This window comes from Trachemys scripta, chromosome 2 (assembly GCF_013100865.1).
Source record: "Trachemys scripta elegans isolate TJP31775 chromosome 2, CAS_Tse_1.0, whole genome shotgun sequence".
Classification (NCBI taxonomy): domain Eukaryota; kingdom Metazoa; phylum Chordata; order Testudines; family Emydidae; genus Trachemys; species Trachemys scripta.
Window position 1 is genome coordinate 180223126 of NC_048299.1, and position 13474 is coordinate 180236599.

A 13474-nucleotide genomic window follows, 5' to 3' on the forward strand; every position below is an offset into this window, starting at 1 on the left:
AAGAACAGGAGTACTTGTGGCACCTTAGAGACTAACAAATTTATTAGAGCATAAGCTTTCGTGGACTACAGCCCACTTCTTCGGATCCGAAGAAGTGGGCTGTAGTCCACGAAAGCTTATGCTCTAATAAATTTGTTAGTCTCTAAGGTGCCACAAGTACTCCTGTTCTTCTTACTACTGATACAGTTTGCAGATGATATAAAACTGGTGGAGTGGCACATAATAAAGAGGCCAGGTCATTGATTTAGAGCAAGCAAACAATATTCATTTCAATACAGCCAGAGTTAAGGTTAAAGAACAAAGAATGCAGGGCATACTTACAGGATGGGGGACTCTATCCTGGGAAGCAGTGACTCTGGAAAAGACTTGGGGATCCTCATGGATAATGAGGTGAACATGAGCTCCCAGTCCAATGCTATGGCCAAAAGGATTAATGCAATTCTTGGATGTTTAAACAGGAATATCAAATAGAAGTAGAGAGGTTATATTACCTCAGTATTTGGAACCAGTGTGACTCCTACTGGAATACTGTGTCCAGTTCTGGAGTCCACACTTCAAGAAGTGGGTATTCACCCACAAAAGCTTATGCGCCAATACGTCTATTAGTCTATAAGGTGCCACAGGACTCTTTGTCACTTCAAGAAGGTTGTTGATAAACTGGAGTGGGGCAAAAGAAGAGTCATGAGAATGATTCAAGGATTAGAAAATATGGCATACAGTGGTAGACTCAAGGAGCTCAATCTATGTAGCCTACCAAAGAGAAGGTTGAGAGGTGACTTGATCCTCTATATAGGGAACAAGAATTTGATAGTAGAGGATTCTTCAAAGCTAGACAGACAAAGCTATAGCAAGATCCACAATTTCTGGAAGCTGACGCTAGACAAATTCAGACTGAAAATAAGATGCAAATCTTTAACAGTAAGGGTGATTAACCACTGGAACAATTTACCAACGGTTGTGGTCGATTCTCCATCACTAGAAATCTTGTAAAAAAAAAAAAATTGGATGTTTTTCTACAAGTTCTGCTCTAGTTCAACCACAGTTATTGGTCTTGAAACAGCAATTAATTCAGGGAAGTCCTACAGCCTGTATTAGGCAGGAGGCCATGCCAGATGGTCGCAATGATCCCTTCTGACCTTAAAAGTCTCTAACTCCACATGTTGGTTGATTCATTTGTCTCTTTAGGCTGAGCTTTAGCTGTCAAACCATGTGCTGCAGGTCACCTCTCTCCCCTGTGATAGACATTCCTTACCATGCTGCAGAAAAAAATATTACCAACATTTCACAGCTTAAAAAGGGGGAAATTTTGGACATATTTTTGCTATAATTATGAAGCTACAGATATTTTGAGTATCCCATTACTGCAGGGGAACATAGAATTACAGGAAACAAATGTATGCAGACCAGGAGCGCCGCCAGCATTTTTGCCGCCCTATTCGGCGGAAGGTCCCATCCCTGAAATGCCGCCCCCGATAGAGGCGGTGGAAGGTTCCGCCCCCGAAATACCGACGACGACCGGGGCGGCTGAAGATCCGGCCGCCGCCCCCCAAATATTAGCACCCTAGGCAACCGCCTAGGTCGCCTAATGGGTTGCGCCGGCCCTGATGCTGACACAGGTCCTTTGCAGCATTAACCAGTGTAGAAGACTGGTTAATGCTGTCTCCTAATTCTTTTCTCTAGAATATGGTGGGTTTTGCAGTGGGTCCAGCCTCCAAAATCTGTAGGTATCTGTGGATCTTAGTAGACATGGGAGGAGCAGTGTTACTCATGTGCTGGCCCTGTTTCCATTCTGGCCTCCTTTAACCTCTGGTAACACTACTCTGATGGAACCACGCTGCTACTGGTTCCTTTGATGGGTACTGCCCCTTGGTTCTCTCTTTTCCATGCAAGTGGAGGTGGCTCTGGAAATGCTCTGAGACTCAGAAGATGGCTCCTCACTGGCTAGCACGGCTCACTCTATGGGAGTGTACTGGGCCCTCACTGAGGCCATGAATGACGTTAGCAAGTGCTTTGGAAAATAAAAGCAAAACACTGCGTTTCACTCAAAAGAAAGGAAATAGGACAAAGGGAAAAACACAGAGAGGGGCCTCATCTAGATGGGCCTTTAACCCCCCCAACTATGGGAACCTGTTCCTAATACCATCTAGCCACCAATGTGGCTGAGGGTCAGATCATGTTACAACCATCCAGTGATATGTTGGGAAGACTTTTGGGGGCTCTCTTGGGCCTCTGGTTAAGTCTGCCACTAAACTAAAGGGAAGGTTAGTTATGATGATTCCCCTGGCTGTCAGTAACCAGCCTTTCGCTGGCTCCCGAGAAGTCATTCCTGCTAGACATGATTTAGCCATGGTGTCCACAAGGATTGCATGAATGCTGTGTGTTTGTCTTTGGACTGGATTACTTTATATCAAATGCAGGTATTAAAAAAAAAAAAAAAAAGTTCACTTTTACCCCCCACATTTCAAATTACATGGGACAAAAATTTCACAAGCATTTAAGTGGCTATGGAGCCTAAATCCCATTGACTTCCAATGGGCCTTAAGCACTTTTGAAAACTGTACCCAGAGGAATCCTGTTGAATCAGACCAGTGATGTAGCCTGACACTACCAGCTGCTTCAGAGGTACAAGAAACCCTACAGTAGGTAATTATGGGATAGGCTGCCCCCAGGGGAAACCTTCCTCCAGAACCCCAATAGTTAGAGGTTCATTTAAGCCCTGAAGCAGGAGGATTTATATTCCTTCCAAACTGCACAAACTGAACTTTGCGTTACATTATTGTATACTTAGTATAGTTTTCAGGTACAAAGCATAAACATTTCCAGCTAAGTGTAAGTTGGTTTGCTGGGTGGCATTGCCTCCCTCCTGGGCTATGATTATTAGAAAGTACTTGTGAATAAAATGCTCTGACCTCTCAGCCTGCCTCTGCAAATGCACTGCACGTCTGGCATAGGGATACGTCACAGCGTAAGGGTGGGAGGATATTTGTGGGGAAACCTATTCAAATATTGGCAGCACATCACTGAAGCCAGGATTTTAAAATGTGTTCTCCTCTCTGGTCTAGTCTTTACTCAGGCTACAATAACTTGGTTTGGCCCCATCCCAAGTGACCAGCCAAACTCTGTTTAAACTGAGTTTGCTGAAACTATGTTGCAGCTGAGTTTAAAGGTTACCAATCTTTGAGACCAATCCTGCAAACCCTCTGTGTGTTGAACTCCAATGGAAGACAACAGGAGTTCTGTGCAGGGAGTGCTTGCGGGAGCAAATCCTTTGTGTCTAAGCCAGTGGGGAGTGGTGGGAGAAGAGAGAGAGACTGTGGACCTGATTCTCATTGGCCTCCACCTGGTATAATCCTTTACAGCAATGGAGAGTGAGTGCGAAGTGGGTGTAAAACATTTCCATTCTCATTTAGTAGCCTTTTGCACTGGTGCCAGTGACAGCACAAGCCTTATGGCCATGGTGAATCAGGCCCACAGTGTCAATCACTGAACACAGGGCCCTTTGTATTTGCTTACTTTGCAAAGTGTAACTTTTTAGATCAAAGGATGCACTTTTGTATGTAGCTCCCCCTTTGCTTTCCCTTTTGAGCTAACATCCTCGCTGTGTAACCTGTCTGCCTAGTTAATATGAGTCTCACTCACTATCTTGCACCCAGAAAGCTTTTGTTCCCATTATTTTACCGAGAGAAAGCAAGTCTTTTTCAACCCTATCACTGTGAGCTCTAGTGACTGTCCTGAGCCAGTGGAGAACTTCAACTTTTACCAAAGACACAGAATACAAGCTAAGTACAAACCTGTCTTCCATCTGTGTATTAAAAAGATCTGCTTAATAAAAGGTTATTTACCTTCACAGAAGACATCATCTGCTTCTCCAAGAATAGTCAGATCTTCCTCTAGGTGCTGCATCGTGGCCACAGCTCAGCCAGAGATAGCTGCTACAGAGCTGAATGCTTGAATTAGTTTCTAGGCTACAAGAGGGCTATTTCCTTTCACCAGTTTCCTAAACATTTTGGTGGTGGCAGCTTCCGCATTTGCACTTATAAAAACAGCCTCATTCATATGAATAAGGCTTCTTGTTTTTAGCCATAGCCTTTGAGATTGGGTTTGAGGTGGGGTGTTTCTTTTTGCTGAGAGAGAAGAAACCTAGAGGGGAGATGCAGACAGAACAGACTCAGATCAGAATGCAGACTGCATTCATAGCCTGATTGCAGTGAATACTGTTCCAAAGCAACATTGTCCAGCATGCATGTAATTTAAAAGATGAGTGTGGGGATGTTTTTGCATATGAATGTGAATGTTTGTTGGTGGCAATGACAGAACCAGGGAGTAATTTGCATTCATCTTTCTATAGAAAAGTTCAACTTCACTACAGGGACAATTCAACTAGAGTATACCACCAGGCTTCATGGGTGTCATGTGTTCAGTGGACACTTTTAAAATTAGCATATTAAGACCCATAACAGTTTTTCCTTGCGTTTGAAAATTAGTACATGCTGAATAGATATAGTTAACACTGAACTCAGCTGTAGTCATCGTCTCATTAACAAGAATGGCTGTACCGTGGGGACATACTGCCCTCATAGTTAAGCTCCCCTGAGTCACCACTTGTGGTGCATCACCATCCTAAGATACTAACCAACTTAATGCTCTGAGCAGGGGTACAAAATTAGAACACCGATAAAGCCGAAAGTCAAATCTCATTTAGAGTTGAATATCAGAAATATTGAAATGTAAAACCCAACCCTGACGATTTTTCTGATTTTTATATCTGCCACATGTCACTTCTCTCATATCGGAATTATTGAAGCAAATTTTCATTCCTGGAATCTGTGGGAATCTTATGCCTGACTGACTGACTGTCCTCTCGCCTTGTAAGTTTTTGCCTGATAGAAGAAAACTGGTGCTTAAGTGTATACACTTGAATAGTCCTACTGACTTCAGTGGGACTGCTCACATGAGTACAATTATTCATGTCTCTGTTTGCAGGACTGGAGCCTTAGAGAAGTAATCTCCCACTTTTTTTTTTCCTATTAGGACTTATTATTCTTGCAAAGACAGTGATGCCAATTGAGTTTCATCTTGCTAGTATAGTGGCTGTACCATTCTGCCATACCGTTTAATGACAAAAACACTAAACAGCAATTCATTCACTTCACCATCCAATAGGTGAGTTATGAGCAAATATGAGTAGTGATTATTATTATTGCCTATTTTAAAGTACATTGTTGCTTTTATGCATGGTAGAAGTGGCATGTTATTGCACTCTTTATTTTGTCTTGTGATTGTGCTTTTATATTTCTGTGAAAATAAATTCTTCAGTGTACCATGCATGCACTGCAGATTTTATGTAACTTTTCAATGGTTTGAAATGCACAAGTTACGCCAGAACATCTCAGACAAAAATAAAGCTTGAACAAAAATTATAAATTTTGCTCATAGTGATTGTAAAATCATGAAACAGAGCTCTTAGCTTACATCTGCCCCAAAATGGCAGCAACCTTTGGGCACCCAGAATGGAAGATAGCACAGCAATGTGGCATAATAATAAATTGTACTGACAGAAGATACATACCGGTACTTATTTTCTAAGAACCCCTTGGCAGGATCTACCTCCTATGTTGCAGGCTGGGAATCAGGTTGGCTTCCTCTACAGCCACGCTCTAGGTCCTGGGTTTTGACGAGACCCTTCACTGTCTTCATCATCTTCCAGTGACTCTTGCTCACCATCAGGGGCTCAAGTCTCCATAAGGGTATTAAGTAAAAAATCCCATCCAGCTCTTCATAAAATGGAGAGGTCGTCACTGGTTGCTCTGTATATTTTTCTTAGCTGTCTGTTCTTTATATTTCATTGATAGGCACCCCAGTTATGATCCATTTTGGCCATCTACTTTGAGATCTCCTTGAACAGTATTTTTTTTATTGCAGTGGTTGGCCACAAGAGCTGCCTGCATTGTCATGTCTCCCACATGGCGAGGAGACCAAAGATCTCACCATGGCTCCAAGAGGCTGCTCGATGTATGTTGTGAGGAATCTGGAGTAGTAATATTGCAATGCTGATATATTGGAATCCACCAGCAAATGGGCCAATCTTGGCCCTGTGCCAGTTTTTAAATGGGGGAGGGGGTATCTGGTCAACTGGACCCCAAAGCAGGGGAGGGCACACAGGTCACTCATGGATGCCCACAAAGCAGTGTGGGGAAACCATTGGAGGACTACCAAAGTAACGAGCAGCAGCAGTGTGTCCACATGAACCGCAGTCTGCACTAACTCAATTTGCATCAAATTTAGTACACATTGAATAGACGACTCTAAAATTCACAGCAACTAGGAAGTTTAGGGATTTAAGGGTTTGTTTCATGTGCACACCGGCATTTTCAATCTGCACTAACTCTAATTAGTATGGACTAAATGCCCTGTGCAGACAGGCCCTGGTGTTATAATTTCTTCAGGGCAGGGACTGTCTTTTATTATGTATTTCTACAATGTCTAGCACAATGGGGCTTGATCTTTGATCTCAGTTGGCACCTCTAGGTACCACTGTAATACAAATAATACACAGAAGAAGGAAGAAAAGGATGGGAGGCAATGTTGTGGGAAGACAAGTAGAGGAGCAATGGAGGGTGGGATTGGGAGGAACAAGAAAATAAATCAGCACCATATCAGCAGCAGAGAGATGTGAGAATAGGAAAAGTGAGGTAGACTGGAGCTGCAGCAGGAAGGAATCAGTCTTCGGGGAAAGAGAAGCTACAGCCAAGAGAAAGTATTAGCAGGAGAAAATCCACAGCACTTCTAAATGCTGCCTCCAGAAGAACAAATTATGTTCAGGAAGTAGTAGGAGTGATAGGAGAATCAAATCAGTTGAGCTACCATGATTGGTGGAAGGAGAGAAAAAAAACAAAGGGTGAAGAAGAAACAGAAATGGTGAAGAGCAGAAGGGAAAGGTGCACATTTATTTCTATGCATTAAAATGCTTCCTGGATTGCATCTATTTGTTTAAAAAAGTTCTGTGGCAGGATTCCCAGAACTACATCTGGATTTGAGAATTAAAATCCGCCAGCTAAGGCAACTCTTGCCTTATCATTTCCCTTTAACACTAAGGGTATGTCTACACTGCAGCTGGGAGTGTGCCTCCTAGCCCGGGTAGACAGATTAGTGCTAGCTCAGCTCGAGCTGGCACACTAAAAATAGCAGTGTGGATGTTGCAGAATGGGAGGTGGCTTGGACTAGCCACCCAGCTTCAGATCCAGGGAGTCCGGCACAGGCTTAGACTCAAGCAGCTAGCTCGAGCCACTGCCGGAGCTGCAACTTCCATACTACTATTTTTAGAAAGCTCACTCAAGTGCTGCTAGCAGGCATCTGTTTCGCCGGGCCGGGAGATTCGCTCCCAGTTGTAGTGTAGACATACGCCTGGGGGCCCCACTGAATTTAATGAGGCCAGGACTTCAACCTATAAAGGACTAATGTAGGGCAAAAGAGTCTTGCACTTTTATACTCAGGTTTCTGTGTTTGATTCAAATAAACCCCAACATTAGTGATGTCATACACGGGAACACGGGATTATTCAAAATACACAGCTGCCCTAAAATTAAATAACAGGGGAAAATACCCTATAAAAAGATGCTAACTTCTGTGTACTGCCCTATGTGTCTCATTTGTAAATTCAGCATAGAAAGTTTTAGCCGTTTAACAACGTTTCTGAAACACTAAGGAACAAGGAAAACTGACCTGGTTATTGTAGCCCTTTCCTTTTGTACTTCATTTCCCCTAGGATTTAAAGTTTTCAATCGCCCCATCCGGATGCCTGTTACGTTGACAGCCCTTTTTTCTTTTATTTTCAGGAATTAAAAGGCATCAAAAGCTGTTTTCTTTCCAGTAAATAACTGTCACCTGAATGAGCACTAACTAGTCTGGTGATGAATAATAATGACTCAACTTCCACTTCAAACACACAAAGAAAAGTCTTTTTGATTCATTCTCATTTGCCACACTGTCTTCCCCTAAATGACAGGATCATGTACAACGCAGAAACCTGTCTCAAAAGGAAAATCAGACCTCTCTATTCAAGATGAAATGCTTTAATGTGTGAAAATGATCTACATCGCAGTGGTTCTGCTCTATCTCCTGTTCTCCCTGCCCCCTTCTTTGGCTGTTTTGTATTTGGGATTTTTCTATCAGCCAATTTATTTGTTTTTTCTGATCTCAAGCATCTAAGCTAAAACAGCTGCCCCCTCCTTTTCTTTAGAAGCAGCAACTTTTCTCGTTCCCTCCCTATTCAAGAAGCATTTTATATCTTTCTCTTTGATATGTTTACAAACTTTGTTACTTTTCTTGTCACCTGTTGGTTAACTCAGCGCACTCCCTTCCCTCCAGCAATTACTGAAAGACTCATTTTTCCCCCCCGCCCCCGACATAACCACATCTGATGCCTGTTATCACAGAAACTTCCCGCCCATCCTCAAATAGCCTGTAAACAAAAAGTGGAGGGTGACAAGCGAAATGTTAAAAACAAGGGTGGGGAGCGTGGCCAGAGAAGTAATAGAAAGCAGTTTACAGAAAAGCTCTCCTTTAGCAACCTTAACTCTGTTTGCTTTTGTTTCTTATTTCTTTTGCAACCTATTGAAAAAGATACCTGTCACATCAGCCTCTGTGAGATGTTATAATATTGCCACAATAGCTACTGAGCATTAATTTCAGTATATAATTCAAAACTCCTGTGTGACCAATATTTTGAGTGTCATATCAGCAGTTAGAGCTCTCAGATCCAGAAAATCTCTAAGTACTTGACCCTGCTCTAATTGAAGTCAATGGGAAAACTCCCATTTGCTATGAATGCACTGGGAAGATGCACCATGTTAGAAAGGGTGCTAGAGCAAACATGATGTTAGAAATGACAGCATGTCATGCAGATGGGGCCCAGTTGTGTTTAAAATGTCTTAGCTGATCATAGTTAATCAGATTCCACCCAGGAAAAAAAATCAAGTTTAGTATGATGTTAGTTAATGTTTTCTAACGTGTTTTCCAAGTGTAGACAAGGCCACCTGACTCCAGTGGCAGAGGATTGGGCTCTCCAGCTGTGACCCTGGGTCTTGTTGGGGAAGTTCCAGCCTCTTTCAGAGAAGCCATTTGCCAAGCCAGGGAAAATGTAAGGGAAGAAATATTTTGTAATTTTTCACTTTGACTAAACCAATTCAGTATTGACTGTTAGCTAATTAGTACTGAATAGTAGAGCTGAGTACAAATTGATATTTTGGCATTTGTTCTTATCTCAAATTGTGATGAAAAGTAGCAATATCAAAACTTTTCACAGAACCAGAAGTTTCACCAAATCAATCTGGAAATGTCAAAACATTTCATTTCTAATCCGTTCCATGTTAAATTGCATCTCCGTATGGTGCCGCAGTGCCTGATGGGAGGAGTGGTCTGTGTTCCTTGCTTAGTTTATAATGAAAGAGGTGCCGGGACCCAAGCAATTTTTTTACATTCATAACTGATGCAGCAAGCCCAGAGGTGCCACAGCTATGAACTGCCAAGCCTAGAGCTGCCAGGGCTCAGCCTTGGCAAGCCCTGGCACAAATCCAGTACTGCTCAAGCCCTCATTCTCCTGTATGGGCAAGGCTTCCTGGCTGGACTACATCTCCCATGATCCACTACAACTGTACAACTTCCATGAAGCCACAAGACTTGCTCCTAGGGGACGGTGTGGTGCATAATGGAAAAGGTAGTTGCTGGATGGAGAGAAGGGGGGCATGAGGCACCCGAACTACAGCCCTCATGAGGAACTGTTGCACCTTGGGCAGATGCAATCTAAGGCTGAACTGACTCAAAATACTTCCGTTTGGGCTGAAATATCTTGTTTTGATATTTTCCCTCAGAAAAAAAACATAAAAATTTTCAGTAAAATCAAAATTTCCCTGCTGAAAATATTGATTTTGTGGAAATTGTTTTTTCTGTTAAAAATAATTTTGACAGAAAATGTATAATCCACTGTACTGACCACTAAACACATGTCCACTCTGAGTGCTGGGTGAGTCCACCAGTGCAGGAAGGAGATCTAGGGAGCCCATCTGTAACTTTCACTCTATGCATCTGAAGAAGTGAGGTTTTTACCCACGAAAGTTTATGCCCAAATAAATCTGTTAGTCTTTAAGGTGCCACCAGACTCCTTGTTGTTTTTGTAGATACAGACTAATACGGCTACCCCCTGATACTCTTCTTCCCTCCTTACCTCCCCAATCCCAATCCCTGGGCAGAATTACTACCTAGCACTCCAGGATTTGGAAGGACCAAGATTCCATGCTGGTTGGTATACCATGTCCTCAGGAAGGTGGGACTAGTTTCAACTGTGTGCATCTAGCCTCATGCTGAAGTCTGGACAGGCACTAGGCACTTAGGCCTACATCCTCCATGGTATTTAGGAGCCCAACTTTCACTGATCGGTGAAGAGACCAAAGGAGGTGGGGGGGGGAAGGAGAGGGAATTGGAGCATACAGGCAATCAGCACAGGAGAAAGAATGTTTACTCAAAACTCTGAGCAACTTGTATAGTCTTGTTTTGAATATTCCTACAGTTTCAAATCTCTTGCTCTTAATATCCCCTTTGAAACATCAAGAAGCTAACCATAATTTTTGTTCTAGCTGTTTACTCATTTGAAGGGGATGGAGGTCTCAGTGGGAATTAGGCTATGTTCACCTACAGGGGTTCTGACTAAGGTTGAGCCTGGCAGAATGGTTTCTTGCCCAATTATTTTGCATTTGTGAAACTTCTTTTCCTATAATTTTAAACCCATTTTTTTTTGACGGGGGATATTCAGTTTTTTAAAAGACCCACCAGATTTTTTAGCTAAATGGAAATCTGTGCTGTGTATAAAGGAGAGAAGAACTCTCCAAAAAGCTGTCGTAAGTGGGTCCTCATATTTTCCCTGAACACTGTAGTTATCAGATTATTAGATTTTTTTTCTCCTCTCCTTTTTGCTACTCTTTTCACTCCCACCACCCCACAATCCCTACAGGAACATGAACCCAATTATATTTGAGTGCAGATTTCAAATCCATTAAGTCTGCATAGGGTTGAAATTAGGCAAAATATATTCACCTATGCCTAGTTCTAAAGACATCTTGGCTTAATGCACACACAACATGTGTAGGCTCAGGCCTGGTCTACACTTGCAAGTTTTTGCGCTAAAAAACAGCTTTTTCTGCTGAAACAACAGTGGCGTCTACACTGACAAGCGCCTTTTTGCACCGAAACGCCTCAGTTTTAGCACTGCAATAAAATCACCCTTATGAGAGTCATAAGTGTTTTTGCGCTGAGGGTTTAGTGCCGTAGGGCTAGCGTGGACACCATTCTTGATTTTTGTGCTGTTATTGGCCTCCGGACACTGTTCCACAATGCTCATCCTGGCCAATCTGGTCAGCACTTTCAACTCGGCTGCCCTGATGCTAGGTAAACCACCATCTGTCCCTCCCCCTTTAAAGCCCTGGGAATTTTGAAAGTCCCCTTCCTGTTTCCTTGGTGTTGCAGAGCTTGCATCGCGTCTTCCCAGCTGATCATGGCGGCTCCATGCAGGAAACAATCCCCTGCTTGGTCCACTGCAGAGCTACTCGATCTGATAAGTGCTTGGGGAGAGGAGACTGTCCAGTCCCAGCTGCGCACAAGCCATAGGAATTTTGATACCGATGGCCAGATTGCATGCAGCTTACAGGAAAAGGGATATAACTGGGTCACGCTGCAATGCTGAGCAAAAGTAAAGGAGCTGAGGAAAGTGTACCACAAGGCAGGGGAGGCGAACTGTCACTCTGGTGCTGCACCCCAGACCTGCCATTTTTATAAGGAGTTGGATTGTGTCCTAGGTGGCGACCTTACCTCCACTGCAAAAAGCACCATGGATACTTCAGTGGGTCTGGAGCTGGTGGAAAGTGTACCTAACCCAGAGGAGGAAGTCATTGATGAAGAGGTGGAGTCTGAAGATGGGGAACCCCATGATGCGTCCAGTCAGGTGCAGTTCTGTACTCCAGAAGTGTCTAGCCAGTCTCTCCAGTCGCTCTTAGGCGAGACAGAAGCAGGAGAGTAGACCCCTAGTAAGTGGTTTTGCTTTGTGAAGTTCTGAAGTGGGTTGAGGGCAGAGACATGTGGAAGGCTGGCTTTGCTTGTATGTGCTGGGCATTTCCCCGCACAGCTAGGCAGTACGGCGGAACAGGGAGTTTATTCACTCTGCGATTTCATGGGAATTTTCCAGAGAGATCTCTAGGAAACTTTCCTTGAGGTACTCAAAAATCCTCTGCCAGAGGTTCCTTGGCAGAGCTGCCTTGTCCCTTCCCCTATTGAAAGACACTTTCCCACGCCATTCTGCAATCACTTGGGCAGGGACCAAAGCTGCACACAGGCGAGCAACATAGGGACCGGGGCAGAAGCTGCAAGCGTGTAGCAGATGCACCCTTGCTTCCCTGCTCACCCTCAGAACTGAGATATCTTTCATAGTGACCACCGCCTGTGGAAAATGGTGATACATTTTAGAGTGTTGCTACCCCTTAAGTGACCTGCAATCTTTTCAGATTGCTTCAGTGCAATAAAAATGCCCTTGCCCCGGAGTTCATTCACCCTACTTGGGGTCTTCTGCCTCATGTGTGCTTGCCTAGGATCACTGAGAAAGTGATAGGTATGTTACCAGCAGTGTGTTAATGTTACTGTTCCAATGCTCTGTGTGTACCTGAAAATAGTTCACAATAAACAGTAGAGCTATGTGTTTCCAGATTTCACCTTGAGAAACAACCGCCCTACAGCAGCACAGCATCTGTGCAAGATAGGAAACTGGCTGAGACGGAACATGGAAAATATGTTCCAGATCATGCTGCAACAGTCAGAGGCTGAAAACACTGAACACAAGAAGTGGAGGGAAAGTGAAAAGCAGGAAAGAGAAGAGAAGGATACTTACAACAGGGATGCCACAGAGAGGCTAATTTAAAGTTATGGATTGTCAAACCGACATGCTCCAGACTCTCATAACATTGCAGACTGAGCAAATGTGTGCCCGCCCTCTCCCTCACAGCATTGTAAACTCTTTCCCATGCACTCCCCAAACTCCCCCTGTGCATTCCTTTCCACCTTCTGGCACTTTGCGCTTTCCTCTACACTCCACCCCCGCAGACAGCTGTTCCAATGAAAGCTGGACCTATACTCAACTATGAAAATCATCCCCCTTCCCAATTCTCCCTCCGCCCCCCACAACTGTAGATTAGGGTTACCATACGTCCGGATTTTCCCGGACATGTCCGGCTTTTTGGGCTCCAAATCCCCGTCCGGGGGGAAAGCCCAAAAAGCTGGACATGTCCGGGAAAATCGGGGGGGGGCGGAACGGGACGGGGGCTTGGGGGCCGGGCCGGGCTGGCGGAGCGGGGCCGGGATGGGCCGGACCGGGGGCTCCGGGGCCGGCCGGCGGTGCGGTGCCTGGCTCGGGGGCTCCGGCGGGGCCGGGCCGGGG

At 44.2% G+C, this 13474-nt stretch overlaps 1 protein-coding gene and 1 long non-coding RNA gene across 6 annotated transcripts in view; one reads left to right on the forward strand and one right to left on the reverse strand.

The window, feature by feature from the left end:
- RIPOR2 (RHO family interacting cell polarization regulator 2) overlaps window positions 1-13474 on the reverse strand; it is a 177746-nt gene that overhangs the window by 99441 nt on the left and 64831 nt on the right. Inside the window, exon 1 of one of the 5 annotated variants that reach the window (XM_034762446.1) lies at window positions 3843-3964. The exons of the other annotated variants lie outside the window; for them this stretch is intronic. Within the exon in view, the coding sequence (XP_034618337.1) occupies window positions 3843-3903 (61 nt within the window). The 5' untranslated portion in view covers window positions 3904-3964. Of the gene's footprint in view, window positions 1-3842; window positions 3965-13474 lie in introns of those variants that run through there. 5 annotated transcript variants of the gene reach the window in all.
- On the forward strand, window positions 4554-8365 carry LOC117873270. Its single transcript, XR_004644683.1, has 4 exons — window positions 4554-4868; window positions 5032-5163; window positions 5923-6012; window positions 7836-8365. It is a non-coding gene; the product is annotated as an uncharacterized LOC117873270 (long non-coding RNA).